Below are 26,144 nucleotides of genomic sequence, written 5' to 3'. Positions count from 1 at the left end.
TCTGTCATATTTCTTGGTGTGGAAGAGTGTCATTCGTTGTGGATTTGTTACGGTGCCATTCCTGAGCCTAGTTGACAATGGCAAGGCCAATAGAGGCCTTAGACTGCTCGAACCCGCTAAATGCTGCTTGCAGCTTTAATTAGGGTTCGAGCCCGAAGGGCTAGAAACCTATTGTATTTGTTGGTTTTATTATTCTTCTTCTTATTATTATTCTGCCATAAAACTGATACTGCAGCCCAAACCGTAAGGCCGACAGAGCTGAGACTTGGTCAGATGGTAGTAGTCCTTGTCGCTACTCAGATACACGGAGCCAGCCATATCGACCCATAGGTGGCGCTATAGCAATACCAAACGCGTTTGCGCTTGTTACTCCGAAACCGTTTGTCGCACACCCAAGTGTCTTATATCAGTGTAATCACTGGCTCAAAACTTAAAAAACGTATATCTCCGATTTCATTTCCGCCATTATAGATTTTTCGCTAATTAGCATTTTATGAAAAAAAAAAAAAATGAACTAGTCCCTGGATTTTTGCCCTATTGGAACCAAACCAACGCTGATGAGTTCTGTGGAGTGTGAATATGAATAATTATTAAAAAAAAGTTCAATTTTCAATTCACGGTCGCTAGGTGGCGCTAAAACATCCAAACCGGAAGTAACATATTTAGCTAAAATGGCCATAACTCCTGAACTGTTTGAGATATCTTCATGGGGCTTGGAACACATGTGTAGACCCTCAGTCCGGGGTCACAATAAAAAGACAGTGGCGTTTGGCCACTAGATGGCGCTATAATTTGAATGAGCTAGAAAATGTCTATAACTACGCAACAGTTTGCCCGATTGACTTATTATTTGGTATGGTGTGTCTTTGTCTCATTCTACATAAATATCTAAATGGACATTGGCGTATATCAAAAAACATGGCCGCCATTGGTCGATGAAGTTTGAGCACTCATTACGCCGGGTTAACGGAGGCCGATCAAAACGCCACTCACTGGGCTTATTTGTCTCATGGTCCTGACGGTGTGTAAGAAACATGAACTTATTCGGCCACCTGGGGGCGTAATAGCGCTTTTGGAGTGCATGCACAACTGTGTATCACGTGATATTTGACATTTACCCAAACTATGGTTATAATATGATAGTACTCTTCATTCTGAGCAACTTTGCCTCTGGAACAACTTCTATTGATCAAACGGTTCGTGAGTTATCGCTGATGATGTCAAAAACCTACTTTCGCGAACTAGTTCCTGGTTTTTCAACCGATCGGAACCAAACCAATGCAGATGACTTCTGTGGAGTGTGAATGTAAATAATCATTGAAAAAAAGTTGAAATTTTTCTTTCACCGCTGCTTAGGGACGCCAAAACTTAAAATGGTCTGAGCCTATCACATTAAAATGGCCATAAATCCAGAACGGCTTAACATATCATCATGGGGCTCAGATGATATGTGTAGACCATCACTCCAAGGTCACATACAAAGGAAGGTGGCGTTTGGATACTAGGTGGCGCTAAAACATTAAAAAAGGCAAAATGTACATGTATTTTGGTGGCCTGGACAACTTTGTGTCATGTGACATTTGACTAATACACAAACTATTGATATCAAACGATAGATCTCCTCATTCATAACAACTTTGCCTCTTGAACCATTGATGTCTATCAAATGGTTTGTGAGTTATTGGTTATGATGTAAAAAACTACTTTTGCAAACTTGTTCAAGGATTTTCAAGCAATTTCAAAATTTCCACCACAGTACATTTTTTCAGATTCTCTAGGTCAATAATCATCAAAAACATGTTGAGTGTTTTTAGTTTTGTGACCATAACAGTGTCCTTTTTGATATTAGCGTGAATCGAGTACGGTGAAGGTCGCTAGTCCTTAATAAATGATCCAACTGACTTGCCATTTAGTACTATTATACATATTATGATACTTAACAATCATGCAAAATGTGATGCTCATAGGAATAGGCTTTCCTTCATAGGAGTCAAAAAGGTGAAATATCATTCATTTCAATGGCTTTCTTATAGAGTCACCAGATCACAATGCATGTAGCTTTGCTTAAGGAACGATAAATGTGTGCAGGATAAAGGTGTGTAGTGTGCATGTGTGTATGTTTCTGGGTTTCATTTCCCTCTTTATCATAAGAGTGTGAATGCACTGTATAGTTCTGTGTGTCTTGTGTGATCGAGACTGTGCATGTGTGTGTAATGAAATATGTCTCACAGGAAGACAGTGTTAGAAATATAATGTATTACAGATTAAAAGTTGCTCCATATTTACACATCTATAAATATAGCACATGTCTGGCTGGTTTTAAGATGCTGTGTTGATATATATATATATATACAACACACCTTTATTAGATAAAACCAGTTTAATTGCATGTAAACCCAAATTGCTACTCAGCCAGTCACATGGCAGCAACTCAATGCATTTAGGCATTTAGACATGGTAAACATGACTTCCTGAAGTTCAAACCAAACATCAAAATTGAGAAGAAATGGGATATATCATGTGAGGTGTGTCTACCAAAGAAACATAATTTAAATGGCACGTCCTTCTAAAATATTATTGCAGACAATGTCAATGTCCTACTGACCACAATGTATTCATGAATATGAATCAATGTATCCATTTAAAATTGTCCTAAATTTTAAATTCAATTTTAATTCTTCAAAACACAAAAGAGGCTATGTTGAAAAATATGCATTAAATGAACAAAAAAGACCAATATCTCTGCAATCGAATGTCATAGAGACAAAGAAGTTGCTTCGTTCTACTCATGGAAAAGTGTATTATAATATGACAGGTGACAAGCTATGCCCATAGCAACTAAACAGATTAGCTCTACAATCAGTTACACAGACGTATATCTCTGCAGTTGAATATTGTAGAGACACAGGGGTTCGGTTAATTTCACTTGTGACTTAATGTAATATCAATTGGCAGGTGCCATACCACACCCATAGCAACTAAACTGTTAACTTAGCAACCATTAAGCTAGACCTCCATCTCTGCAATAGAGCATCGCAGAGTCACTGGAGTTGTTTCGCCACTTGTGGTTTGATGTGTTATTAATTGGCAGGTGCCATTCCACGCCAATAGCAACCAAACGGATTAGCTTAGCAACCTTTTAGCAAGATCTATATCTCTGCAACTGTATTAAACGTTTCTGACATTTTACTTGGTGCGCTAGAGTGTCGTCCGTCCTTGATCTGTTATGGTGCGATTCTTGAAACTGATCGGCGATGGCAGACGTACCTTAGATGCCTTAAATCGCTCGAACCCGCTAAATGCTGCTTGCAGCTTTAATTATTATTATACTTCTTCCCTAGAACTGATCGTGCAGCCCAAACCGTAAGACCGACAGAGCTGAGACTTGGTCAGATGGTAGTAGTCCTTGTCGCTACTCAGATACACGGAACCAGCCAAATCGGCCCATAGGTGGCGCTACAGCGATGCCGAACGCGTTAACGCTTGTTCCTCCTAAACCGTTTGTCGCACACCCAAGTGTCTTATATCAGTGTAATCACTGGCTCAAAACTTAAAAAACGTATATCTCCGATTTCATTTCCGGTATGCAAATTTTTTCGCTAATTAGCATTTTATGAAAAAAATTAAAAATGAACTAGTCCCTGGATTTTTGCCCTATTGGAACCAAACCAACGCTGATGAGTTCTGTGGAGTGTGAATATGAATAATTATTAAAAAAAAGTTGAAATTTTCATCCCCCATCGCTAGAGGGTGCAAAAATGTCCAAAACGGAAGTAACATATTGAACTAAAATGGCCATAACTCCTTAACTGTTTGAGATATCTTCATGGGGCTTGGAACACTCAATCCGGGGTCAAGGTAAAAAAAATGCTGCGTTTGGCCACTAGGTGGCGCTATAATTTGAATGAGCTAGAAAATGGCCATAACTACGCAACAGTTTGCCCGATTGACTTATTATTTGGTATGGTGTGTCTTTGTCTCATTCTACATGAATATCTAAAAGGACATTGGCGTATCTTAAAAAACATGGCCGCCATTGGCCAATGAAGTTTGAGCACTTATTAGACCGGGTTAACGGAGGCCGAACAAAACGACGCTCGCTGGGCTTATTCGTCTCATGGTCTTTAAGGTCTGTAAGAAATGTGAACTCATTCGGCCACCGGGGGGCGAAATAACGCTTTAGGAGTGCTTAAACAATTGTGTATCACGTGACATTTGACATATACAGAAACTATTGGTATCATATGATAGTACTCTTCATTCTGAGCAACTTTGCCTCTGGAACAACTTCTGTCAATCGAACAGTTTGTGAGTTATCGCTGATGAGGTCAAAAACCTACCTTCGCAAACTAGTCGTTGGATTTTCGACCGATCGGAACCAAAACAATGCAGATGACTTCTGTGGGAAGTGTTTGTAAATAATTATTGAAAAAAAGTAGAAATTTATTTTCACGGTCGCTTAGGGGCGCCATAATAAAAGAATGGGTGGAGCCTATCACATTTAAATGGCCATAAATCCAGAACGGCTTAACATATCATCATATGCCTCGGGAAATATATGTAGATCATCACTCCGAGGTCACCTACAAAATAACGTGGTGTTTGGACACTAGGTGGCGCTATAACAGTAAAAATGGCCAAATGTACATGTCTTTTGGTGGGCTAGACAACTCTGTGTCACATGTCATTTGAGTAATACAGAAACTATTGATATCAAACGATAGATCTCCTCATTCATAACAACTTTGCCTCTTGAACCATTGATGTCTATCAAATTGTTTGTGACTTATTGGTTATGATGTAAAAAACTACTTTTGCAAACTTGTTCTAGGATTTTCAAGCAATTTCAAAATTTCCACCACAGTACATTTTTTCAGATTCTCTAGGTCAATAATCATCAAAAACATGTTGAGTCTTTTAGTTTTGTGACCATAACAGTGTCCTTTTTGATATTAGCGTGAATCGAGTACGGTGAAGGTCGCTAGTCCTTAATAAATGATCCAACTGACTTGCCATTTAGTACTATTATACATATTATGATACTTAACAATCATGCAAAATGTGATGCTCATAGGAATAGGCTTTCCTTCATAAGAGTCAAAAAGGTGAAATATCATTCATTTCAATGGCTTTCTTATAGAGTCACCAGATCACAATGCATGTAGCTTTGCTTAAGGAACGATAAATGTGTGCAGGATAAAGGTGTGTAGTGTGCATGTGTGTATGTTTCTGGGTATCATTTCCCTCTTTATCATAAGAGTGTGAATGCACTGTATAGTTCTGTGTGTCTTGTGTGATCGAGACTGTGCATGTGTGTGTAATGAAATATGTCTCACAGGAAGACAGTGTTAGAAATATAATGTATTACAGATTAAAAGTTGCTCCATATTTACACATCTATAAATATAGCACATGTCTGGCTGGTTTTAAGATGCTGTGTTGATATATATATATATATACAACACACCTTTATTAGATAAAACCAGTTTAATTGCATGTAAACCCAAATTGCTACTCAGCCAGTCACATGGCAGCAACTCAATGCATTTAGGCATTTAGACATGGTAAACATGACTTCCTGAAGTTCAAACCAAACATCAAAATTGAGAAGAAATGGGATATATCATGTGAGGTGTGTCTACCAAAGAAACATAATTTAAATGGCACGTCCTTCTAAAATATTATTGCAGACAATGTCAATGTCCTACTGACCACAATGTATTCATGAATATGAATCAATGTATCCATTTAAAATTGTCCTAAATTTAAAATTCAATTTTAATTCTTCAAAACACAAAAGAGGCTATGTTGAAAAATATGCATTAAATTAGAAAAAAAAGACCAATATCTCTGCAATCGAATGTCATAGAGACAAAGAAGTTGCTTCGTTCTACTCATGGAAAAGTGTATTATAATATGACAGGTGACAAGCTATGCCCATAGCAACTAAACAGATTAGCTCTACAATCAGTTACACAGACGTATATCTCTGCAGTTGAATATTGTAGAGACACAGGGGTTCGGTTAATTTCACTTGTGACTTAATGTAATATCAATTGGCAGGTGCCATACCACACCCATAGCAACTAAACTGTTAACTTAGCAACCATTAAGCTAGACCTCCATCTCTGCAATAGAGCATCGCAGAGTCACTGGAGTTGTTTCGCCACTTGTGGTTTGATGTGTTATTAATTGGCAGGTGCCATTCCACGCCAATAGCAACCAAACAGATTAGCTTAGCAACCTTTTAGCAAGATCTATATCTCTGCAACTGTATTAATCGTTTCTGACATTTTACGTGGTGCGCTAGAGTGTCGTCCGTCCTTGATCTGTTATGGTGCGATTCTTGAAACTGATTGGCGATGGCAGACGTACCTTAGATGCCTTAAATCGCTCGAACCCGCTAAATGCTGCTTGCAGCTTTAATTATTATTATTATTTTTCCGCCATAGAACCGGTCGCCCAGCCCAAACCGTAAGTCGTAGAAACTTGAGGCTTGGTCAGTTGGTTGTATCTGTGCAGGCTACTCAGATACAGTGACCCAGCCATATCGGCCTATAGGTGGCGCTACAGCGATGCTGAACGCGTTCGGGCTCGTTACTCCTAAACCGCTTGTCGCACACCCAAGTGTTTTATATCAGTGTAATCATTGGCTCAAAACTTAAAAAACGTATATCTCCGATTTCATTTCCGGTATGCAAATTTTCCCGCTAATTAGCATTTTATGAAAAAAATTAAAAATGAACTAGTCCCTGGATTTTTGCCCGATCGGAACCAAACCAACGCTGATAAATTCTGTAGAGTGTGAATGTAAATATTCATTGAAAAAAAGTCGAAATTTCGATTCAGGGTCGCTAGGGGGCATCAAAACGTCAAACCCGGAAGTAGCCTATTTCATTAAAATGGCTATAACTAGAGAACGGTTTGAGATATCTATACGGGGCTTAGAACATATGTGTAGAACCTCAGTCCGGGGTCACAATAAAAAAAACTCGGTGTTTGACCACTAGGTGGCGCTATAATAGTAACAAACTCGAAAAGGGCTATAACTATCCAACCGTTTGCCCGATCGACATATTATTTGGTATGGTGTGTCTTTGTGTCATGAACCTTGACTGTATAAAAGGACTTTGGCGTATCTCAAAAAACATGTCTGCCATCGGTCAATTAAATGTGAGCACTCATTAGACAGGGTTAACTGAGGCCGATAAAAACGACACTTGCTGGGCTTATTTGCCTCATGGTCCTGAAGGTCTGTAAGAAACATGAACTCATTCGGCCACCGGGGGACGAAATAACGCTTTTGGAGTGCTTAATCAATTCTGTATCACGTGACATTTGACATATACAGAAACTATTGGTATCATATGATAGCTCTTCTCATTCTGAACAACTTTGCCTCTGGACACGCTTCTGTCAATCAAACGGTTTGTGAGTTATCGCTGATGATGTCAAAACCTACTTTCGCGAACTAGTCCTTGGTTTTTCAACCAATCGGAACCAAACCAATGCAGATGACTTCTGTGGAGTGTGAATGTAAATAATCATTGAAAAAAAGTTGAAATTTCTTTTCACCGTTGCTTAGGGACGCCAAAACTTAAAATGGGCGGATCCTATCACATTAAAATGGCCATAAATCCAGAAGGGCTTAACATATCATCATGGGGCTCAGTTGATATGTGTAGACCATCACTCCGAGGTCACGTACAAAAGAAGGTAGAGTTTGGACACTAGGTGGCGCTAAAACAGTAAAAATGGCAAAATTGACGTGTATCTCATATCTTAAACAATTGTGTATCACATGACATTTGACACTTACACAAACTAATGATATCATTTAATAGTCCTCCTCTTCATTCTGAACAACTTTGCCTCTTGATCCATTGATATCACACAAACGGTTCACGAGTTATCGGTGATGGTGTTTAAAACTGACTTTTGCTAACTAGTTCTTTGATTTTTTTAAGCAATTTCAAAATTCTCTATTGCAGGTACATTATAATTGATCATAAAGATTATGAAATGACCATGCCAGTAAACATTCATAACATTTAGTTTGATAATTATTCAAGGGAATGTATTCAATTATACAACACATCTCTTAGATGGTGTGTGACTATGTTCCACATTATAAATCTGGTGGCGAAATTGCCAGGCTCTGTGCACGACTCAAGTATCTTCAGAGAGTTATGCACATTATTTGGACGTGGCAAGTCATATAGACTTTACAAACTAACTGGATTACTAATTTTGGGCCTAACAGAACTGCATTTTTCTATTATATAGGTGACTATGATGGAATCCTGCTAGGGGATAAAGGCTATGCCTGCAGGCAGTATTTTATGATTCCATTACCTGACACCAACCAACTTTGAATTAGTTCAATATGTTGTTTCATTGAGAGAAAACAGCTAGTCATGAGTGTGTAAGCATGCAATGCTTCTTTGAGCTGATACTGATAATTTCTATAATTTTCTGTGTTGGTGGGACTTTGATCCGTCGTGGGTTTGTTGGGGTTTGACCCCTTACAATGTTCGTTGATGCACTGCTCCATTGAATGGCGAAAATACTCGAAACCCGCTTAAAGGCTGCTTGCAGCTTTAATTTTAGTTGAATATTTAAAATAAACAGGTTCAAGATTTATTTTGTTTATACAAGTGTGTATACAACTTTTTAACTAGATTGTCACATGATCTCCTGCATTTATTAAATATAGAGAAAAGGGCATGAAGGTCGCTCAGACATTATGATGCATTCTCTGGTAATTGCAGAACATCATTTGATGTTTGTGGTTATGTGTCTTAATCAGTGTTGGGTAAGTTACTCTGAAAAAGTAATTAATTACTAGTTACTCATTACATATCCAATAGTATAATTAGATTACTGTCAAAATACTCTGTCCAAAAAGTATTTAGTTACTCATTACTAATTACTTTCTATATCCTACATCAATCATGATTAGTTAAGTGAGTCAAGGATAGACATGAAACGACACTTAATTCATTCAAATAACTAATATTATTAACTGACCAAAGTATTACACATGTGAGAATTATACATTAATGCACAGATTTTAAAGTAAGACTTTTTTGATGTCATTTACATACGCATATATTTCACAAAGTATTTAGTTTAATTACATCACAAGTAACTGTAATTAAATTACAGAAAACACCCTTACTTACTTTTCAAGGGAAAAGTAATTTAATTACAATAACTAATTACTTAGTAACTAGTTACACCCAACACTGGTCTTATTCAACTGTTTAGTAATGGAGATTATAAATAAGCCTACTCCTCTTTATTGAGTGTATTTTGTGCATATTGCACATTCAGTCAAACCAGTGATAGATGTCAGTCATATTCTTCAGCTGGTACCGCATTAATATTCCTTTTGAGAAAGCCTGATGGCATGAGTAAGGTGAGATCCACTTTATGTGACATGATAATAAAGGAAGTACGTTTTACCCTTAGGCAGCCACCTGCATATTTTGACAGACAGTCGATATCTACTATTACATCAGTGTATTTTAAGAATCCAACAACCCAGCAGAATCCTCCACTGGCTTCTGCAGTTAACTGAACCAACGACGAGCACAAGCGGTGAACGATGCTTTGCACTCATCTTATAGCGCATAAAAAAGTTAGTATTAAAACAGAATAATTAATTACAATAACAAATAAATTATTTGCACAATGTAATATGATAAATAAATAAGATCCTGATATTAAATAAATAAATCAAACGTCCTTTGCGACTTAAAAGTCCTGTGTTTCATACCAAAGCGAGCAAAATATTTGAAAGGTTTCCTTTCATTTAGTAATGTGAAACTTAACGTTAACCATAAAATATTTTAAAACAAAATATGGCTTTTAATTCGTTTGTTTAGCGGTGAATTAAACATGCATTATTTTCTGTATATCATTTAGTTCCACATAACAACTTAAATTCCACAAAAGTCCACTTACAATCCAGCGATTCGGCGAGCTGCAAATCAGTTCCCCGTAATATTACAATGTACTTTCCAGTCGTTCATATGTATCCTTTACATTTTGTCAGGGGCTTTAAATTTGAAAAATTACAATTTTAATGTCTTCCTCGTATTGCAGTTGTACTGCCTCTGGCTTCACGCTGCCTCTCTGTCCATGTAAGCTGAAGCTGTAGGTACGTGTCTGGAGCTGCAAGTTGAGTTTATCAACATCCATCAATATGACTCACAAAACATGAAAACGTGCACTGTATAATCATGCATATTTCGAATATCCTTTCTATTTAAAACATGATTTTAAATATAATTTAGGGTTTGAGATTATATGATGTTTGCAAATTTATTTTTGTATAACGTTAAATTACTGCATCTGCACAGTGTAAGACCGTTTCTTTCATGTCTATATGTTTAATTGTATTTAATGTATTAGTTTTTGCATCATGGACACGGCTGAGTTCACCAAAGACCTTTGTACTCCAGCACTGATTGTTGACTTGGATATAGTGAACAGAAATGCTCAAGCAATGCTGGACCGCTTCCAAAAGTTTGGGGTCCAACTGCGACCTCACATGAAAACTCACAAAACTCTGTAAGAACTATCCCCACCCTTTTATTGACCATTTTTATTATGAAGAAAATCCAAGACTAAAATTAGTGCTAAACAGAATGAACCCTTACACCAAAATGCTCCTTATAATCTTTTATCTGTTCCTTTCTAAACAGCTTTGTTCTGCAGAATATTAAACACATTTATTTTGCAGATTCTATGATCACAGTTTTCTAAAAGCTAAACACTTAAAAGCACTTCATAAAAATGTTTTAGAATAATAAAGATTTTCTGATATATATAGTGCACCTGTTTTATCCAATACAGAATATTATCTTTATCATGATATGTGTGTTATTAGAAATCAAACCCCAAGCTGTAATGGTTTTGAGTGCCCTCTGTCTACAGCTATTCTACAACAAAACTTGAAAACCTTATATTACGCATCTATTGTCTTCAGGGAATGTGCAGACATCATGACTGGAGGCTCTCGCCGTTGTATTGTGGTGTCTACTCTGGCTGAGGCGTCCTTCTACGCAGATAATGGCTATGATGATATACTATACGCATACCCACTGCCATTTGATAAAGTGGAGCACTGTGCTGAGCTTTCAGAGAGGCTTTCTCTATTCCATGTACTTCTGGACAACCGTCTTGCATTACAGGAACTGAAGAAGAGACCACTGAAGCAGGGGAAGGTCTGGAGGGTGTGGATCAAACTGGACTGTGACAATGGGAGAGGTAAGTAGGTGAAAATATCAAAATTTATAAACATGGTCGAATCAAAGTGAACCTGTTGAAAATTCCTGTTTGTTTTCAAAGATCTACTTTCTGTACAGTGTGATGATGTCAGATACTGCAGTAAGGTCATTGATAAACTGGCTTGGTCTTTTTGTTATGAAAGCGGGCATTCCTCATTATGACCCAGCATCACTGCAGCTTGCCCAGGAGATTTCAGAGACGGCAGGGGTGGAGCTCACAGGAATTTACGCCCATTGTGGAAACACCTATGGCTGTGAAGGAGAGGAGCAAATCAAAGATGTTGCTCAGAAAACTACAACGTTCACACTGCAGTTTATGGAGAAGTATGCAGACTTTAATATTAAAGTGTTAAAGTTGTTGCTGTTAAAAAAAATCACATTTCGTAATTTTCTATTCACTGTAGGTTGAACGCTGCTGGAATGCACAGTCCCAAATCCAGCATTGGCTCCACCCCTTCCTGTAGCCACCCAGTCCCAGACATGGCCATGTTAAGTGAAGTGCATCCTGGGAACTATGTGTTTTATGGTCAGTGTTTAATGTCATTTTCTAAGATGTTGGATAAGCAGTTTTTTATTTTGAGTCATAATTTTGTTTTAGAGAAAGTTGACAGCATGACACAGAGCCTGTTACAATGAATATCTGTTTAGATGTGCAGCAGTCTCTCATTGGATCCTGTAGACTTGAAGATGTTGCTGTACGGGTTTTGACGAGGGTCATAGGTCACTACCCACACAGAAACCAGCTACTGGTAGACTGTGGGTGGGCAGCTCTGAGTCATGATGGTGGGGGACGTTTACCAACTGGATACTGTATCATCGAAGGGCACCCAGACCTAAAGTAAGAGACACTGTGAGTTTTTTCACTGGGATCACAATACAGATTACTGCTAAATCATTAAAAGGATTATGACCTTTTGTCTGAATGACGTTTTTAATTATTTGCTTTGGAAGTGGAATGTTCCTGTTGCTCAACTGGTGCGTACAAAACACCAACGTCATGGACTTGATTATTATTACAATTAAGTTCATAGTATCGGAGAAGAGTTTTGTGTATTTTTGGCTAATTTTTGTGTTTGTGGGCGTAAAAGTATTATGAGTAAAATGATTATTTGGTCTAGAAATAGCATGAAGGGAGTTGTTTGTTTTGCAGGCTGCTGTCTATGACTCAGGAACACGGCAGGGTGGAGTCCATCTCTGGAAAACTGGACTTCAGTCAGTTCCCCCTGGGGTCACTCCTCTCATTCATGCCGTACCACGTGAGTTACCAAACCTCTCACATTAACCGTCCTAATGAATAGTTTTTAATCTGATTAAGCCCTTTTTAGTGGTTCATCATTTGTTTGCATACATTATGCTTGAGAGTTGACTGTTAGATGACAATAAACTACACATTTCCTCAACCAAATATTGATATTTATTAATATTGTGACAAATTTTAGCACCCCAACAAGATGCGAAAATGACATGACACATTTGAAATAGGAAGACTGGCCATTTTGTAAATTCATGTTTTGTCCAAATGTCTAATATTAGCATTGCTTTTCACGTTGCAAACCCTAAACATACCCTTGTTGCTTATTCTGTTCTTTTATTGACAGGCATGTGCTACAGCTGTGATGCATCCAGTGTATTTTGTCCATTCTAAAGGGAAAATTATAGGCAGATGGAAACCCACTCGAGGCTGGTAACAGTCAGAGGGAGTCTGGGACAACTGGGAACTCTTTGGTTGAAATGTTATTGTCGTCATTAAAGAAATATCAACTAAAGTAATTAAACCTTGTACCAGTTGTGAAATAACTGTAAAAGCAGGAATCAAAACTCACTTTAGGAACTTTTAGAAACTGTGTAATCTGAAAGTTCACATTGGGCATGTTTGTTTACATATAGCCATGAAAGTAATGATGTTGCAGTTTAAAAACCTTAAAGCTACACTAGTATTTCTGCACACTTACCTTAGAAACAACTTTTCTGCTTTTAATCTAAATTACTTTTCATGTGGCAAACACAGTAATGTGTGATTTAGAAATATTGATAGTAGTTTTTATGAATCACTGTAGACTAATTTTGTAATAAAATCCTGTACCATAATAGCAATAAATAATGATACGATTGATTGTTCTGTTTTTTGGTTGTCAAAAATGGCATAGAATTGATTTTACACGTAAAATAATGCATTTATTTTGAAGACCATTTTCTGTTAAACACTAAAGTGCCTTTTACACAAACCAACAAGACAGATGGAAACAGTAGTTGGATGGGTACTTTTTAAGTTTGTTGTTCACATTCTGTAAAACTTTTTGTTCCACAGTATAGGCTTATGCAGCCAGGAAGTATTCTTGGCATATATTAAGTAAAATGGGAACTCCTCCAAGACTGTTTAAAATGCATCCCATGTGGATACTTCATGAAGTTGAGAGCATGCCCAGAGTGTGTAGGCACACATACTGTACAGAGACAGCTTTTTAAGTCACTACACTTCACAACTACACCAAAAGTATGATTTAATATCATAATTGTATATGTTATTATAAAATGATGGAAATAAAACATAATATTGACCGAACATTAAAAACTTTAAGGGAACTACACTTTTTTGCTTTCCAGAGATCGATGACGCATCACGCGCGTCACTCTTAACCAAACACAAGTCACCTATTCACCTGACCAATTGAGTCGCTCTGCTCGAGCCCTCGGCTCACTTGACCAATAGCCGCGCAGCGCGAATAGCTCTGTTCCCCTCACCACTCAACGCACTGCGCACCCATTGGCCAGCCGCTCTGAGGGCTCGATTAGAGCAACTCAATTGGTCAGGTAAATAGCTGCAAGTTGGCAGGAAGAGCGAGCGAGAGGAGGTGTATGATGTCAACACTAGAATGATCGTCTCGGTCTGACGATCGCAAGGCCTTTATAAATCATCGATTCATTGATGTGAATACTAATGGCCCGGTGGGATTTTATCAGTAATGGTCTGCTTCATCTCAGTGGTGGTCGTTGTGTGGGCTCCGTCCTTTAAGGCGCATTGCAGCTTCGCTCAACGACTCCAGTATCCGCTGCAGCATCCGGAGGAGTCCAGATTCTACTGGTATGTGATTCAGACCATTAAACGCATAGAAATGGTCACGCGGATGAATTTATTTTGGTATATTTTTAACCAGATGCCCAATGTAATGCAATATTATAGACGATGTATCCCATGTTATTTTTGCGCCAAATGGTTATTCAAATTGGATGGATTTACATTTACAAATACTTTAAAGTTAATAGCATTCTAAAAATAAATCCCAGAAAAAGTCATTCTTATATGTATATATATATATATATTAACCTAAGAAATAATATTCGCTCCTCTTAATATTAGCATGACCTTCCCATAATATACTGTACTTTACTTTTGTATTTACATGATATGTATATGCATACACTTTTGTTGACCTGAAACTAAATGCTTTTTAAATGCCTTCACAACACACACACACACATTGGCACAATGCCATCCCCTGGCATAACATTAGTGGGTACTCTCTCTTGCTTCGGGACAGAGTGGCCGGATGCCAGTAAGGCACACCTATAAACCAGCAGTATGTTACGTGTATTTTCAGTCCCCCAAAACGCATGCATCGGCATGTTAATGAGCATGGAACCAGTATTCGCTGAAAACCACAGTCAAATAACTCTGGGAAACGGGAGCCATCAGTGGTACCTAATTTCCCACTTATGTAAGTGTGGAGTAATACTTAAATGAAATCGGCGCAGGCTTCGTGTCGTATGCAAAGAATTGTTATTATCTGGAGGAGTTGGATTGTGACCCTTGCCAAGGACTTGTATTTTGCACGGCGGTGAGATTTGCACGGGCCAGATTAGACGCCATCTGGCTAATTTGACAGGATTGAGAGTGATGTGATGTATCTGCCTGTCTGAACAACCCTCAATGCTGTGGACAGAGTTTTTGTGTGTTTGAATGCCTGCAGGCTCTTTTAATTGTATGTGCCCGTGAATGATTTTGCTGGTTTTGAGCGTCATCTGGATATGTCAGTGTTTTAAATTCACAGCAGTGTGTGTGTCTGTGACACATTGGGGTACGTTTTCAGTGGAGTATGGCACGTAACTGATTTCACAATGACCTTTCCGTGTGCCCTGCTGCAGTCAAAAGCCAGATCATACTACAGTTAATGCTTGTTTAATGCTCTTTTCTGCAAATTCACTTCTTGTTTTTCCTATGCTTTACCCTAAGCTCTTTTCACAATGGCTATTTTAGGCCTCGTTTGTGCGTCCCTATTCATAGGACTGTATACACTTAATTATCTGGCACTGAATCTTGTAAGCTTCTTACCCATTGGCAAGGGTTGGAGAGCAGGCGCGCTTACTGTGTTGCATCCTCACAGCAGGCAAATATTATGGTGAGGCAATGTCCTGAGGTAAGACCGTCTCTGAACAGGAATGTAGTACTGAAGTCGTGTGGAAATGTCTGCTAGTTCGTTACACTCAACCTTTTAAATATTTGAGTTGAACTGTTGAAGAGCCACAGATCTTCATTTTCAGTTTAAGGGGTTGTTGAGAAGTTTAATGGGTTGTGATCAACAAAATATGTTTGTGAAAATGCCCATGAAATTCTTTTAGCATCAGTTTTTCACCTTTAAGGTTTTTGCAGTACCTATAAATGGTCGTTAAATAATACAAATAGAGTTTAAAATACAGGTATTCTGTTTGTCAAGTAATATGAAGTCATAAAAATGGAGCATCTGTTAAAAATTGTATCTGTCATCCTGAAACCTTGTATGTCCAAATTTGCTGTTTTTCAGAATGGTTTGCATGTGGTGTTGACGACAATCACTTTTTAATGGTTAGATATTTGCAAAACCAGGTGACAGATATAAAAGGTGACTGATTAATAATAATATTTTATGGCAAAAATAAATATGAGTGATATATGGAAATACGAGGTGTAATGGCTATTCTTCAGTTTTAGCCATTTCTAATGGGAAAGTATATATTACGCTGCTATAAAGTTCTTCAAAAGTAATTTATTGTGACCGAAAATAAGATTCACCCCAAACACTGTGCTTTCCATCTGTTTCATGCAGGTCAAAAAGCTATCTCCCTTCCCACCTGGCTTGCCACATCACTTCCTGCTTCATATTGCTACATCAGGAAATGCAAAGACAGGTGCAACTCCCCCATCTACCACAGGGGGAGCACTGTAATATGCATCAATGAACAATGAATGTAAAATAGATAGACAGTTCATTTACATACATAACTCTGGCTTCCACTCGACGTTTCAGAAAGACGGGTGATATACAGGATTTCAGATGTGTAGGAACATGCATGTCAAGTTCCTAAACAGCTGACTGTTACATAAAAAAGGGAACAAAGTGTGCTTATTATCATTTTGCATTCATGTTCCATTTCAGGTTAGTTAGCTTAAGATAGTGAAATACTAATGCTTTATTATATGAAGAAGGTTTGATTTGAATAAATATTAATCTTAGTTTTTAGTTATTATAGTTTGGGATTTAGTTGAAGAATTAACAGAACGATTTTTGTAAGAATGATAGCATACAAACAGATCTCATCCCCCATAAACTACCATAGTATTTATTTTCCCAAATAGGGGATGAGATCTTTTTTGTTTCAAATACTCTTCCAAATATCTTCCTTTGTGTTTAGTAGAACAAATAAATTCATACAGATTTGATTTGGAATAACCTAAGGATGAGTAAATGATGACAGAATTATTATTTTTGGGTCAACTATCCCTTTAAGACACTGATCATCATAGACACATGTACTGAACTAAAGCCGTCACAGTCAGGACTTTTCAATACCTAAACGAAAGAGGAAACAGTTTAATGTTCACAAATTGTTTGTAATCAACATGCTTTTGCACACATGATGCACTTTCATGATAAGTGCAAACATTGCATGACATTTATAATATAATGAAGGATGCTTTGCATTTTACTACCAGACATTGTGATTTGATTTGGATCCATTTGTAAGCTTACTGGCATCTCAAAGTTATTGGTCAATGGGATCTACCATCACTCACACGCTAAAAATATTATTAACTTTATTAACTCATGTTGAATATTATTTTATTGTAGTGAGAGATGATATTTGGCAAACAATTTTTACACAATGGTATAATAAATAATTGCATTAAAATTTAAGAGACCAGGTTCTTTTAACCAGATTTTTTTAGAACTATCGTGGCCATTCCAATGCAGTGTCTGTTGAATTTCAACAAAATCTAACCTGACATGACATGAAGTCATCCAACAGCAATGTGAAAGACGGACAGCATGATAAGACATATGAAAACGGTGTCTTATCATATTTTGAACAAAAATTACTGTTGTATTGCTTAAAAGTATATATGAACGTTTTCTTTACAATATTTGAGATATGTAAAAATACAGAACATCTTTTCTGTTATATCACTGACTATAAATGCAAATAGAAACAATATTTTTGTTTAAAATTTGGGGGAAATATTTTTAGTAGTTCACATTGACAGAATAAAACAAAAATATGAATTTTAACTAAACATGCATATACATATGCATTCTAGTTTGGGTTTGCAATGTTACAACTTTTATGTTTCTGTACATTCTGTACAGAACACTATGTACATACTGTTGTAACAGAAAGTTGTCAATGAACAAGAGTCAATAGTGTATTACAGAAGCTATATAGAGTAAGTGCTAGTAGCTGCTTTCTCTGGTCCATCGTAGGTCATTTCACATCTGCGCATGCTGGATTTGGAATGTTGGCAGATTTTAGCATGTAAGGCATCTGTTCTATTCACCTCATACTCGCTTTCAAACCCCCAGCTCACCGACGCTGTCTAATTAAAACGGCTCTCTTCCCCGACTGCCACGTTGCAAATTACAAAGCCTCCAATTATAAGGGCTACACACATGCATAAACACTGAAGATCCTGTATAAGAACTCAGAGGGGCACCTGCGTGTGTTTGCTCTACAAACACCCGGTTTGGAACATGAGAACACAGTCGCCGTAGTAACAGTAATCCTTTCTGTTAGTGGCAGGTGAACGAGCTCCTGGAGTTAAGTCGTGTTGTCTTCTTTCTGTCTGCAGGGTGTTTGACCAGCGATCAAAAGACATGAAGAATCTGGGACAGAACTCTCTCTCTTTACACATTTGAGCCGGGTCTGTGTCAGGTGAGCTGCATGGGTTACACGCAGGGTCCAGAAATAAACCAGCCGAGCTAGGATTGCGAGTAAGAAAATAAGAGTTGTTTCTCATAAAAGATGCACGATAATGAATCGCAATGTAAGAACTTTAGCCTTTTTCTGTACAAAAAACTTTCCTGAGCTTTCCTGGCCACTAAAGAAAAAGTATTAAATCAAGATGGGTTTGTGACAGTCCGTGTTTAACAGAGAGGCTTTATGTTTAGGTTCATGTGGTGGGTGACCTTTGCCTGTTTTTTTAACAAAGACATTGCCATTAAAATTGCCATGAAGAGCTTCTATTTTGCATTTGTTTCAGTTCAAATCATATACATATATATATATATATATATATATGTATATATATAAGTACATTAAGTCATGCTATCTCAGAGAGAATTGAGATGTGTGATTCAGTGGCGGCAAGATCTGACGTTTTGTAAATTTTACATGGTCACTGTTACAAATTTGATTAGTGACCTAGATTTCCTATCTATTTCCTATTCATTCGTTTCCTTTTTCTATTCATTCGTGTTCCCAGATTTTCAATGTCGTCTCATATGAGTTTATGCTTACATATACATATCTGTGCATACTCTCGGTGTAAATCTCTCTCTTTCTCAGAAGGACCATGTTGTGCTCAGAACGTGGTGTGGTGGAGGAATGGCTGTCAGAGTTCAAGGTGAGAGATTTGACATTCATGCAGGATTTGATATTGTGTTTTTATATAGCTCCCTCAGTCTCAAATTAAGTCCACCCATCCCAAGAGGTCCGAGTGTCCCATTAACCACATTTGGTTTTGGAACGCCAGAACTTGATGGAGTACCGTTTTCAGCTTCTGTAATTCAGATTCAGGTTGTGGCTGCTTAAACATTCTAACAAGTGTTTCTTCTCAGACGTTACCTGATGTGCAAATCCCCAGCTATGTGGACAGCCTGAGTCTGAAGAAAGCTCTGGTACCTGCTCTTTATGCTATTATACAGGAACAACCCAGCAGTGAGGTACAATGAAGAATCTCTGTATTCAGTGTTTATGAATGAATGTATTGATAACATTGGTATCCACAGAAATGTCCGGTGAGGGTTAATTGGGTTATTTTTAATATTTTATACCGTTGATAATTGGTTATATTTTCTTCCTGTGTGGCATTTATTAGATAGAGTCATGATTATAAAATCACTAATCTCTTTGAATTGTGAATAAGACCAGGAATATTTATATATATTTTTACTTTTTGTCATCATTTAGTCATACTCATCATTCCAAAAGAAAGTAACAGAATATGCCATGAAAAATGTACTCCATGTAGGAACACATGGAATTGATGGCTTTTTCACACAATTGCAATAAATGGGGACTGAGGGTTTAAAAAGGCAACAAGGAACCAAAAACATCATACTTTTGAGCAACCAATATACCCTTTACAAGATTATCAGAAGCCATATGACTGAAAATAGAAGATTGCAATTTTTCATATAGATTCGGTAGTTGTTTGCCTCATAAGTCATTTTGGATAAATGTTGATCAGACTTGGATTGCTGCACACAAGTCTTTGTTTTAGTTTTATGAAAGTTTTATCATGCTGTTCATTCATTCAAATTTTCTTTCCGTGTTCCGCAAAAGTAGGAAAGGTGAGGATTGAGTAAATAATGACAGAATGTTTGCTTTGTTACTGCTCCCTAAAGTAAAGAGGGCCCATTTTGATCTCAGATTGTCTTTAATATCTGATCCGCGTGCTTTGTTTGTTCTTTGTTTTGTTTATGTTTCCAGCTTCCTTTGTTCTCCCTTCAGGTTTCTTGGGCTTTGATTGAATTATTCATGTTGCACAGGAGACTGTTTCCTCTTGCCACCTGCATCCCATACTGAATGTCTCCTTCACTTTGTGTCCCTGTCTCTTTTGGTCTAGCTGCTGGCTCCGGTGTGTCATCAGTTGTTTGAGTTATACCGAAGCTCAGAGGTGGGTTTGCGTCAGTTTACGCTGCAGTTCCTCCCTGAACTCATATGGGTGTACCTGCGTCATTCTGCCAGCAGAGAGCGCTACCGCAATGGCTGTGTGGAGGCGCTGCTCCTGGGCATTTATAACCTGGTAAGGAATGGCAGGGACAAGATATAATATCTAAACCTAGCATTTATTATAAACCATGTCATATGACACTCTTCTTGTTTATAGGAAATCGTGGACAGTAAAGGAAACGGCAAACTGTTGTCCTTTACCATACCGTCCCTCTCCAAGCCTTCCATATACCATGAGGTATGAAATAAAATCAGTATCAGCTCAATGAGATTATATCAACTGTTATGTATACAAAACAGATTTGGTTTCATTTATCGCTTTACGGGAAAGCAGGGAAGTAATTAGCCATCCTACCTTACCATCTGCCAGGCGAACGTTGAACGATCAACCTCTTACGCTTAACACTCTTTGTGTGACACCCAAAGTTTTTGCTTCTTGAAAATAAGTTCCATCCCTCAAGTGTTATGAGATGCGATATAAGTAAGGTTGTCCTGATATTCAGGTTATTTGTTTTATTAAAGAATTTATTCAATGCACAATTATGAATTTTTAGAACACTGATGTATAGTTTTTACATAAGAGATTAAACTTATGACTGTTTTTTTCCATAGCCCTCTTGTCTGGGGTCTATGGCTTTAACCGAGGGAGCCCTAAACCAGCACGACCTCATTCGGGTAGTCTACAGCGGCCTGCTTTCACAGAGGGAGACGCTTACATCGCAAAACAGGTGTCAAACTCTTTGAAACTTGTATTGATGATTGAAATATATCCGATGGTTTGACTCCGTGTTCTGTTGCCCATTGGGCACTTATTGTTGTGACTCAGCTGTTCTCATTTTCTAGCAGTGTGCTTTTATTAAACCGCTGTTTGAACTATAATGTCTTTGATATCCGTGCAGAAATAGTGTGATTTGTTACTAGCTGTTTCACAAGATACAGGCCAACATGAGCTGACTCATGAATCTGCCGCTGTCTGATTTGTTGAGGCAGAAATTATGCAGATGTCAGAGGAGGTTATACAACGTGTGCGTGTCTCCCTGCAGATTTGAGGTGCTGTCTTTTTTAATGCTCTGCTACAACTCAGCTGTGGTCTACATGCCTGCGTCGTCCCACCAATCAGCTTGCAGAATGAGCTCACGGTAAGATAGAGAGAGGGTGCTATCAACGGTTCCTGTCTGTCTCTCTCTCTCTAAAATCATTTGCTGGCGCCAAGTTTTTTTCACTAAAACATGTAGAAACGGAATGATTAAATGGACTATTGATTTAGAGAGACAGCGCAAAGGGTTACTGTGCAGGGTCACAGCATTAGCATATAGGCATACAAATAAACAAGTCATTAACAGCGCTCAGTGACCCGTCTCTTTTTTCTTGGTTTCACAGGCTGTGTGTGAGCGGTTACCCCCGGCAGCAGCAGAAGTCATGGAAGGAGTCATGCAACCGTGTGCGTTTGGACCCAGAGTTTATGGTGCAGATGCTAACTGCGGTTTATTATGCCATGTGAGTTCATACAGTCCCGCTTACAGGAAAATCACTCTTTTGGTATTTTTCAAAATATTTAACTGGCACTTTGAATGCTAAAGAGACCAGATGGAATGTAATTGAATATCGTCATTATTTATTTTGTTTTTGTATATGAGAAAAGAAACGGGAAGCAATTAAGTATCTCGTTTTGTGTTCATTTTCAATTATCTGTTTAAATGATGTACTAATGGTCTCATCTGCTTGCTTATGCCGTTTCTCATTAACTCAGTTATAATGGGCAGTGGGATCTGGGGAGGGAAGCTTTGGATGACATCCTCTACCGAGCACAGTTAGACCTCCATGCCCAGCCAATACTGGTAAAACTCATCATCTGCCCGCACATCAATGTTTTTTGTCACAGTAAACTGTGCTGGTGAAGGGAGAGGTGTGGTGCTTGCCACTAGAGGGCAGTGATGCACACGTTTGTCATGTTTCATGAAGCTTTTAATATACATCTTATTACAATTCCTGTATCATTAGGTTACATACTCAACTCTAATCCTCAGGTGGCAAATGCAATTAGTCGCTCACTTCCGTCCCGGCCTCCAGAGGGCGCACGGAACCTTCTGGAAGTGGAAGTTACGCCTGCTGGAAGGTGCATCTCAAAGGCAGCCATCACGGCTGCTTCCATTCGACGGCTTCGCTGGAAACGAGAGGGTGCGAATACAAAACACACAAGTATACAAACACACACACAGTCAAGAAATTGCACCTCCTTCATTTGTACCCAAAGAGAGTCTCTTGTGTCAGTCCTTTCATTGTTTTTCGCTCATTTCTTTTCTCATGATTAAAAGTGCACATGCTATATGTACTGTATTTTGTTTCTGTGGTGATAGTCGCTCTATTGTGTCCATTCAGGAAGACATTGCTATGTTACATTTTCCCTTTGTCAACATTGTGTTTAGCATGATAACTGTCTTTACCTTAGATTGTTTTGATTTCTCAACCACGGCTGAATTCTACGCCTCCATCACCCCAAGTCGATACACCCTTCCGGAGAAACCAGCCAATCTCGCGTCACGTGGGCGGATAAAGTGTACCATTCATCTAACTTTGCAAGGGGGTAGGCTGGGCTTAGGAAGACATCACTATTAGAAAAGCCGGACGTTTGTTGACTATAGCCCTTTATTTATTGGCCCGATTTATTAGACGGACCATACCCCAGTGATTCAAAAACTTGTGATTTTCGTTTGCCCCGTGGTTGAGCTATTCAGACTTTTACTGTTTCCAGACTCTATTGTTCATTAGAACGAGCAGGGTATTGTGATAAGTGCTTTTGTTTTACAGTAAATGAATTTACAAGTCTTCGTAAATTCCCCTTTGAGATATAATGATTGGATGTTTATTCAAAATGATTTAAAATATAATTTACTTTCAAAATTAGGAATAGAATTATGTATTTTGATCATTAACATACTTTCTCAAAATAGAGAGACAGTTCACCCAAAATAAAAATTCTGTCGTCATCTACCTTTGAGGTGTTCCAAATAAGTATAAATTGAATACGTATAAATTCCTTTGTTCTGATGAACTCAGAGAAAGATATTTGCAAGAATGCTAATAACCAAACAGTAAAAGGCTATTGTTTAAAGAAGATATTTTGAAAAATGTAAACGGTTCTGGAGCACTTTTGACTACTGTAATTTTTCCTTCTATGGTAGTCAATGCGGTCAAAGAACTGTTTGGTTACAAGCATTCTTCCAAATCTCTTTATCTGTCTTCAACCTAACAAAGAAATTCATACAGATTTGGAACAACCAAGGAGTGATTAATTCATGACAGAACTTTCATTCATTAATCATAACAACTTTCCCATTAATTATACATCATTTACACTGCAGATATGGCGTCGTGTTTGATGATTTCTGCTGTGCATGATAATTAACACAAGATGCCTGCTAATTGTCATGGCAACAGCAAAACAGTTCAGATCCAACATTTGGGTTACACAAAAACAATGCCATAGCTTTCCCAAAACTTAAATTCCTACTGTACTGCAAGCACTGGTATCTCCTTTAGGAAATGCAAATCTAGTTCATCTTACTTTTTGTTTTCTCCTCATTCATCCCTCTCCGCTACCCTCTGTTTAGATGTTGATGGAGTGAGCTGTGGAGAGGATTCTTTTGACCCAGATGAAGGTTTCTCCTCTGGGGCTTCCAGCAGCAGCCAACCCAGCAGCGTGAAACGCGACTGGGTCACAACAGGGATCCGACCGTCCCGCGATCTTGGAGCCAGGCAGAGAGAGAGCACGTCGGCCGACACCAGAGCCGCCCTCCGGAGCCTTCACCAACGGCACCAGTCCCCTCCCCCTGCTGTCAGCCTACGTACCGCAGTAGGAAGTCGCAGCCCGAGTCCCAGCGTTCCTAGACGGTTCCTTGATCCTCATTACATTCCTCCTTTTGCTGGTCCACCACCCAAAACTGCCAGCACGTCTTCTAGCAAGTCCCTTGACTGTACAGGACTGAATGGTTCATCAGGGCCTACTGATAGCCTATCTCTAGGAAGTCTCAGTGCAGACAGGGCTCATTATATGTCAGCCATCAGCTTGCAAGAAGAGCGTCTTGGGAGAACAGCAAGGAGCCAAGATCTCATCTCCCCTGGGAGTCAGTTTTCGTCTGGAAGTCCTTTGTCCAAACAGTCTCGTTCACCCAGTTTTAATATGCAGATTATATCACAAGTGTAGAATGATTTGGAAGGCTGGGTTGTGTGTGTGCATGAGTGAGAGAGAGAGAGAGAGAGAGAGAGAGAGAGACACAAAGTGAGTTCGGTGACGAAGCTTAGAAAAGGTTCAACATGCATGAGTATGAGCATGCTGTCTTACGGTCCAGGTGTGAATGCGTTGCGAATGGGAGTGTGCGCATACCTGTGCTCATACACTTTTATCCTTCCATTATGCATTATGGGTTTGTCGAGGAGGAAATGTGTTTTGCACAATATTTCCCCTAGTTGACACGTTCAGAAGTGCACATGGTCAGAGACTATTTAAATGTGCCATACAAACATACAATAACAACACGGTGTTACTTTGAAAGTAACGTGTTACTGTATCAGAGCAATTCAAAACAGACAATCACTGTCGATCCATAGAAAAAGGCCTGATAGTGCATGATCCAAAGACTTTCATCCAGCCCAGCTGTAGGATGTCCTGAAGAAAACCCCTTTCCATTTCACTGTTTCAGTTGTGCTGATTGAGCCTGCTTGTCGTTGCCTGTGCTCCAACCACCATAGATAATAAATACATTGTGTGGACTGCCTCAATGAAACGCTTCATTGTGAAATGAAAATCATGGTATATGTTGTACTTTGGAACAAGTTTATATTTTAAATTGTGTATATTTGTGTATATGATTATTGTACTATAGAAAGAGTATATGCTAACAAAATCTATATTGCGTGTACAGATAGGACCCTATGTATTGAATGGTAAATAAATGTGCTGTTCATGGGTGTGCTGTCGTGTTTAGTTTTTTAAAAAAAACGTTAAAATCTCTGCTGCAATGTTACATTTTAAAGGGACACTTCAACCAAAAATGCTAATTCTGTCTTCATTTACTCGCCTTCGAGTTCTTCCAAATCTGATGGGAGAAAATAGGAAAAGTTACTTTATCGTTTTATGGTTCTGATGAACACAAAAGAAGACACGTTGAAGAATGTAGAACGGCATACAGTTTTGGGGCACTTTTGACTACCATTGTATTTTTTCCTACTATGGTAGTCAATGAGGGGCAAAATCTGTCTGGTTATAAGTATTCTTCCAAATATCTCTCTATCTCTCTGTGTTCATCAGAACAAAGAAATTTAAACAGATTTAGAACAACTCCAAGGTGAGTAAATGATGACAAAATTTTCGTTTTAGGGTGAAGTATCCCTTTAAGAGAAGGGGGCTGTTACAATGCTATCATTAGAACTCTTGATCTCAACTTTTAGCTTCAAGGCCTCTCACTTACAGTTTCTACCCAATAAAATATTATACAGTTTGACAAAACTAGAAATATGTATGTGTTTTTAAAAAAGACAAAAACTAAAAAATCTTGATAATTTCATTAGTCTTATTTTAAATACTCATTTTCCCTGACACCTTTGCTCTTCCAGCAAGTCAGGTCATGAAAAGCCACTCTATAT

At 38.3% G+C, this 26,144-nt stretch overlaps 2 protein-coding genes across 5 annotated transcripts; both read left to right on the top strand.

Moving 5' to 3' along the window:
• The first annotated feature begins 8,426 nt into the window (after positions 1-8,426).
• On the top strand, positions 8,427-13,408 carry zgc:162816 (uncharacterized protein LOC571260 homolog). 3 transcript variants are annotated; one of them, XM_056734192.1, is made up of 8 exons: positions 8,430-10,165; positions 10,420-10,578; positions 10,997-11,277; positions 11,441-11,621; positions 11,702-11,823; positions 11,946-12,135; positions 12,448-12,553; positions 12,896-13,408. In XM_056734192.1, the coding sequence occupies exons 2-8, from the start codon at positions 10,430-10,432 to the stop codon at positions 12,983-12,985; spliced, it is 1,119 nt and encodes a 372-aa protein (XP_056590170.1). In that variant the 5' UTR covers positions 8,430-10,165; positions 10,420-10,429; the 3' UTR covers positions 12,986-13,408. The 3 variants fall into 3 exon arrangements, 2 of the variants coding, with proteins under 2 accessions (XP_056590170.1, XP_056590171.1); XM_056734193.1 differs by having other exon boundaries at positions 8,430-10,239; XR_008904955.1 differs by having other exon boundaries at positions 8,427-10,578; positions 11,946-12,147; positions 12,896-12,911.
• Positions 13,409-14,123: 715 nt separating this feature from the next.
• LOC130410340 (hyccin 2) lies at positions 14,124-25,469 on the top strand. Of its 2 annotated transcripts, none has more exons than XM_056734952.1 (12): positions 14,124-14,379; positions 18,397-18,479; positions 19,113-19,170; positions 19,385-19,489; positions 20,395-20,574; positions 20,659-20,739; positions 21,114-21,229; positions 21,545-21,640; positions 21,882-21,998; positions 22,252-22,339; positions 22,529-22,679; positions 24,113-25,469. In XM_056734952.1, exons 3-12 carry the CDS (start codon positions 19,120-19,122, stop codon positions 24,703-24,705), a joined length of 1,578 nt encoding a protein of 525 aa, XP_056590930.1. In that variant the 5' UTR covers positions 14,124-14,379; positions 18,397-18,479; positions 19,113-19,119; the 3' UTR covers positions 24,706-25,469. The 2 variants fall into 2 exon arrangements, with proteins under 2 accessions (XP_056590930.1, XP_056590931.1); XM_056734953.1 differs by having other exon boundaries at positions 18,397-18,538.
• The last annotated feature ends 675 nt before the right edge of the window (positions 25,470-26,144 follow it).

The sequence above is a fragment of the Triplophysa dalaica genome, chromosome 21, assembly GCF_015846415.1.
Source record: "Triplophysa dalaica isolate WHDGS20190420 chromosome 21, ASM1584641v1, whole genome shotgun sequence".
Classification (NCBI taxonomy): Eukaryota; Metazoa; Chordata; class Actinopteri; order Cypriniformes; family Nemacheilidae; genus Triplophysa; species Triplophysa dalaica.
Note: the sequence above shows the minus strand (reverse complement) of the source record. Positions and strands in the feature narration are given on the sequence as shown.